We start from the raw sequence: 6,000 nt of genomic DNA on the forward strand, positions 1-6,000 counted from the left end.
GGACCACGTCTCTCTCCTGCGAACACGGATCCCACCCCCCCCCCGGCCCGCTGCCTACACGCCTGCCCTTTCCTGAGGCTCCTCAGCACAACACTCCTAGCCCGAGGAGCGAGGGCGGGAGCCGGGGCTGGAGCCGCCCAGGAGAACAAGGCCCTCCAAGGAGGCCGGGGGTGGTCTCTCTCTCTTCTCACTGCCCCGAGAGCATCCAACCGGGGAGAAACTCAAGCGCGGGGTAGGCAGCAAGACTGAGGGGCCTCAGACCGAGCTTTTGGAAAATAGAAAAGTCTCGCTCTCTGCCCCTCAGCCTAACTTCCTTTATTTCCTCACAAGTTTCTCCCTCAAACTTCGGGCTTCCATCCTGGAAAATGGGGGGTGGGGGGAAGGGAAATATGTTGCTCAGGATTCCTCGTTCTCCCCCGTCCTTATCCCTGACGACACCACAGCCCCGTCACTTCCAGCGCATGTTTACTCGTTGGCCCAAGACACAGTCGCCGTGGTTTTCCTTTCCCCAGCCTGACCCTAACTCCCAGATCACTCACTGCCTGCCCGGAATCGCCATCTTGCTCCCGTCTCCGCTGAACGTGGCCGACGCTGGCGTGACGCTGACGCAGGCGAAATCACGTAAGTTCTCGCGCGACTTTGGGCGGTGCGAGCCCGCCCTGCGGCCAGTGTTGCCTTTTTTTCCTTTGGCTTTCACCCACTGGGACGTCGGCCATGCACACAGCGGACCCGGGTCCGATCCCCGGCATCCCGTCTGTTGTCCCCCCGACCCACTGGGAGCGATCTCTGAGCATCACTGTGTGTGGCCCCGAAACCTAAAACAAATAAATAAATGAAATGCAAATCATCAGGTCCTAATTCAGAGCTGCTCAGATGAACTCTACAGGGGGCCCAGCAATCTGAACTTTAACGAGCTCTGTGCGGAATTTTGGTACCCAGTCAGGTTTAAACACCGCAACAGGGGCTGCAGCAATAGCACAGCGGCTAGGGTATTTACCTTGCATGCGGGCCACCTGGGTTCGATTCCCAGCATCCCATATGCTCTCTGAGCACCGAGAGGAGTTAATTCCTGAGTGCAAAGCCAGGAGTGACCCCTGTGCATCCCTGGCTGTTTTTTTTGGGGGGGGTGTCACAAAAAGCAAATAAATAAATAATATGCACCACAAGACTGAGCTATCAAACTTTTGTCCTCTCTGAGGTGTTTGATGAGTAAACCCATCTCGGTAATTTGGCAACAATGAAAATATGATAATTTGTTTTTTGTTTGTTTGTTTCTTTGCTTTTGTTTTTGGACCATACCCAGTAGTGCTTAGGGCTTACTCCTGGCTCTGTGTTCAGGGATCACTCCTGGCGGGCTCAGGGGTCCATATGGAGAGCCGGGGATCAATCCCGGCTCAGCCTCATGCCAGGCAAACGCTCTACTCCCTGTACCGTCACTCTGATCCCTAAATGATTAATAGAAGCAATATGGTCGTTTGGAAGCAAACTCAGGCGATACTTCATTTTGAATTCTACTCACGGTCCATTTATCCACACACTTCACTCTTGACCAATTTCAAACTGATCTTATAAGCAGCCAGCTAGACCTCTTAATCTACTGACAGAAGAAGTTAAAACATCTGACCACGTTTGTGGATTTGTCTATTCATTTCACTTTGTGGGGTGTGAGGTGGGTCACACCTGCCTGGGAAGACTATTTCTTTAATGCTCTCTGCAGTGTTCAGGGAACCATGTGGTGCTGGGATTGAATGCTCAGCCCTTTGAGCTATCTCGCCAGCTTGCTCCTTCCAATTTCACAGTTTTCACTTGTCACCTATTGAAATTATTATTGCATAACAAACCCAACTTTGTTATGTTTTCTTTCAGTGACCTGTATACTGTTAAGATGTGACCCTCTATTGATTTTCTTTGTCTACTGCATACTGCATCTGATGTTATTATAGCCAGTGTTGATAGCTTATCTTTTTCCATCATTTTATTCTTACCATTTATGAATTTTTTCTTTTTCTTTTTGCTTTTTGGGGCACACCCAGCAATGCACAGGGGTTACTCCTGGCTCATGCACTCAGGAATTACTCCTTGCGGTGCTCCGGGGACCAAATGGGATGCTGGGAATCAAACTCGGGTTGGCATCGTGCAAGGCAAATGCCCTACCTGCTGTGCTATTGCTCCAGCCCCTATGAATCTGTCTTTATGTCAAAGTGATTCTCTCTTTTTATTTTAATATTTTCCTTAGTTTTTCAGGGGCACAAATGGCCATATTCAGAGCTTACTCCTGGCTCTGTGCTCAGGGAATCAATCCTAGTGGAGGTCAGGGTACATGTGGTGCGGGGTACGGAACCCAGGTCAGCTGTGTGCAAGGCAGGAGTCCTACTCGCTCAGTCATCTCTGGCCCGCAAAGTGAATCTCTTATTGAGTAAATATTTGAGTCTTAGTTATTTGTTTTAATCCACTATGGCAATCTCTTTTGCTTAATTTCAATATTTAGACTAATTATTAGTATGTTTGCAATTTGTTTTCTATTTTACCCGTTTGTATATATCTCTTTCCTTTTCCCTTTTTGTTCTCTTAGATTAAATGATATTATTTAATTATTTAATTTATGAATGCATAATTTTTCTTTCAGGGCCACAGAAGTGCTCAGGACCTTCTCCTGGCTTAGTGCTCCAGGTAGTTCCCAGCAGTGACAGGAAGTTGGGCACCAGAACCCCAACCTCCTGCATACAAATCACCTGCTCCTGTTCTTTGAAATATTTCTCTCAAACCCTACATTATGAAATTCTAACTCTTTTTTCTTTTTTGGGGGGGTCACACCCAGCAATGCACAGGGGTTACTCCTGGTTCTACACTCAGGAATTACTCCTGGCGGTGCTCAGGGGACCATATGGGATGCTGGGAATCGAACCCGGGTCAGTCGCATGCAAGGCAAACGTCCTACCCGCTGTGATATTGCTCCAGCCCCTACATTATGGAATTTTAAAACTTGATTTGTTCATTAGTTTATCAATTATATTATTGGATGTTTGGGAGTGGGTTTTGGTTTTGTTTTTTTTTTTTTGGCAGGGGTTGGGGGGAGATCCCAAGTGGTGTTCAATGAGGCCAGGAGTCTCACCAGTGATTCTTTAGTTCTGGGGGTCATCAGGGCACCTTATGATGTTAGAGGGCCATGTGGTGCCAGGAATGCTTGGGGAACATGCCAGCCCTGTGCCTTAACCACTGTACTATCTCCCAGCCCCTGTTTTGTTTTTGATTTAACTTTATTGCCAGGCGGTTAGCTGAGCCCCTTTCTACCACCCCTGCTCCCTAGCATGGTCTCAGGACTCTGGGCCAGAGATTTAGTGTGTCTCTATGATTTCTTCTCCCCACAGCAAAGAGAGCATGATGGGCTGGAAGCTCTGGTAGATCTAGGCATCTAGGAGCAGAATCTCACCCACAGCCTCAGCTATAGCCAGAGGGCTATGGCAAAAGCCATGGCTGGTTTTCAGCCATCGTGAGCTTTTGAGGTTGTGGCATTTTTTTTTAAGATGTTGCATTCGGATTTTGTTTTTGTTTTTGTTTTTGGGTCACACCTGGCGATGCACAGGGGTTACTGCTGGCTCTGCACTCAGGAATTACTCCTGGCGGTGCTCAGGGGACCATATGGGATGCTGGGATTTGAACCCGGGTCAGCCGCGTACAAGGCAAACGCCCTACCCGCTGTGCTATCACTCCAGCCCCGCATTCGGATTTCTAATATCCATTTTTAGCTTATCGTTATCTGTTCTCACATTATATACTGTGTAAAAACCTTGCTGGGGTGGGCGGGGAAAGTAGCACTGTAGGAAAAATGAATGCCTACCTGCAAGGCCAAGGAAGGGAGTCTAATCATAGAGAGAAAGTGTGCAAGAGTTCTGTTTTGGTGGACTGCCATTTGTGATATCCAAGAGTGCGTATACCACAACTATAGGGTGCAAGCCTTAGCAGCAATGCAACTGAAAGTATGCAATCATTGGTCACCATAACAACAAGAAAGTGCCAGAAGTACATTTCTGTTTTTCCTCTCTTAGAATTTATGCTATTGTTGTCACACATGTTCTCTGCTCAAAGCCCATGAAAGGAGGGGGATAGGGTTCAAATGGTAGAGCATGTGCCTTTCCAGTGTAAGCCGTTGCTAATGATACCCAGCATGAGTTACCCAGGTCCTGCCACCCCATTCACAGGTTGGGGCTCTGATGGCCCCCTAGTGTGGGGACCACAATAATTTTTCAATTTTTTGTTTTGTTTTTGGGGCACATCTGGCAGTGCTCAGGACTTACTCCTGGCTCTGTGCTCAGGAATCACTTCTGGTAGGGCTTGGAAATAATATGGGTGCCAGTGATTGAACCTGGGTTGATTGCTTGCAAGGCAAGCACCCCCAACCTACTGTAGTATTACTCTGGCCCCTTAAAATTTTATTTATAATGAATCAAAGTGTTGTTACTTTTGAATAATTTAAATTTGGGGCTTCAATGCTCAGGGATGACTCCTGGTTCTGTGCTCAGAGATCACTCTTAGCAGAATTTGAGAGTCATGTGAGGTACAGGGGATTGAACCAGGGTCAGCTGTATGTAAAGCAAGGGCCTTAACCCCTAGAATATCTCTCGGGCCTCACAACAATTTTTTTTAAAACACAGTATGGGTTGAAGAAAGAGTATAAGCACTATAGCACATTCCTTGATTGTGTGAGATGCTTCAGATATCATCTACACGTAGATTCCAGTCCGGGAGACCCCTAGGACCAGTCAGCCAGGTATGACAAGGGTGGCCCTCAGCCTCTAAGTATTGCTTGAGAAGGACTTCCCACTTAAAAAAATAATAAAGTTATTTTTGCTTTAAGCAATTCTTTCAAAATATTTTAAAATAAATTATTATTTACCCACATATTTACTATTTCTGGTCTCTACAGATCTTGTGTAGATCTGAATTTTTACGTATTATAATTATTTTTGGAAACATCTGTTAAGATAGAATTCATTCATCCTCTTAAAGTGTACAATTCAATTTTTTATTGTATTCAGAGCTGAGCTACCATCGACACAACATTATCCAAAAAAGAAACTGTATATCTATTAATCACTCCTTTCTCTCCCAAACCAATCAATTCTTAGAAACCTATTCTACTTCTATCCTATGGACTTGCCTTTTTTTCTCAGTTTTTGATACACAGATTTGAAAATGTTATTAGCTGTATGTTTAAAGCTTGTGATATCTTAATTAATTGACCCCTTTTTCATTTTGAAATGACCTTTTATCATGGTAATATTCTTTGCTCTGAAATCTACTTTATGTGATAATATTAAACACTAAAGTTTTCTTTTGATGCTTAATCCAGGGAAAGAGAAAAAAAGATGTTCAGGGAAAGAAAACAATTGTACTTTTCTAAATGGCTTAATGCCAAATACTTAATAATGATAATGCTAACATTGAACATCAAGCTGTTCTTACCTCGATCACATTATTATAAAGGAAAGAGTAGAGGGATGGAAAGTATGTGTGCTGAGGATCTACATGCCAAGGTGGGAGCTAAATCTTTATATTGCACGCTGGGAGGTTAATTGATATTAACTAAGTCAGAAAAACAAAGTTATCATGGCTTGTTTGTTAGAAATATGGAGGCACATCTTGCTTTCAAGCCTGTGTTCTCCCTTGAACACACATCTCACTTGCCTGTCTATGTTTATTTGCTTATTTTCACTCTGGAAAAGCCTGTGTTCTCTTTTGAACATGTGCTTCTTCATTTCTCTCCTCTCACCTCTCTAAATAAACTTCAGTAAAAACTTCCTTAGTTCACCAAAAAAAAAAGGAAGGAAAAGAAGAGTGAAATAAAGAAATCTGCAGGCACATGTCAAAACTACAAGTTAGGGGGGCCTTGGAAATGGCTCAAAGGACTGGAGCACATACTTTGCTTATGGGAGCCCCAGGTTCAATCCCCGCATGGCATGACCTCCAAGCACTGCCTGGTGTACACCACAGACACATACA

General features: G+C 44.9%; 1 protein-coding gene across 2 annotated transcripts in view; it reads right to left on the reverse strand.

The window, feature by feature from the left end:
- Positions 1-601, reverse strand: part of NSRP1 (nuclear speckle splicing regulatory protein 1) — a 47,669-nt gene extending 47,068 nt beyond the window's left edge. The window contains exon 1 of one of the 2 annotated variants that reach the window (XM_055131397.1): positions 540-601. In XM_055131397.1, coding sequence (XP_054987372.1) covers positions 540-559 — 20 coding nt within the window. In that variant the 5' untranslated portion in view covers positions 560-601. The remainder of the gene's footprint in view (positions 1-539) is intronic. The other variant, XM_055131398.1, reaches the window with a different exon arrangement.
- Between the last annotated feature and the right edge of the window lie 5,399 nt (positions 602-6,000).

The sequence above is a fragment of the Sorex araneus genome, chromosome 3, assembly GCF_027595985.1.
Source record: "Sorex araneus isolate mSorAra2 chromosome 3, mSorAra2.pri, whole genome shotgun sequence".
NCBI classification, from domain to species: domain Eukaryota; kingdom Metazoa; phylum Chordata; class Mammalia; order Eulipotyphla; family Soricidae; genus Sorex; species Sorex araneus.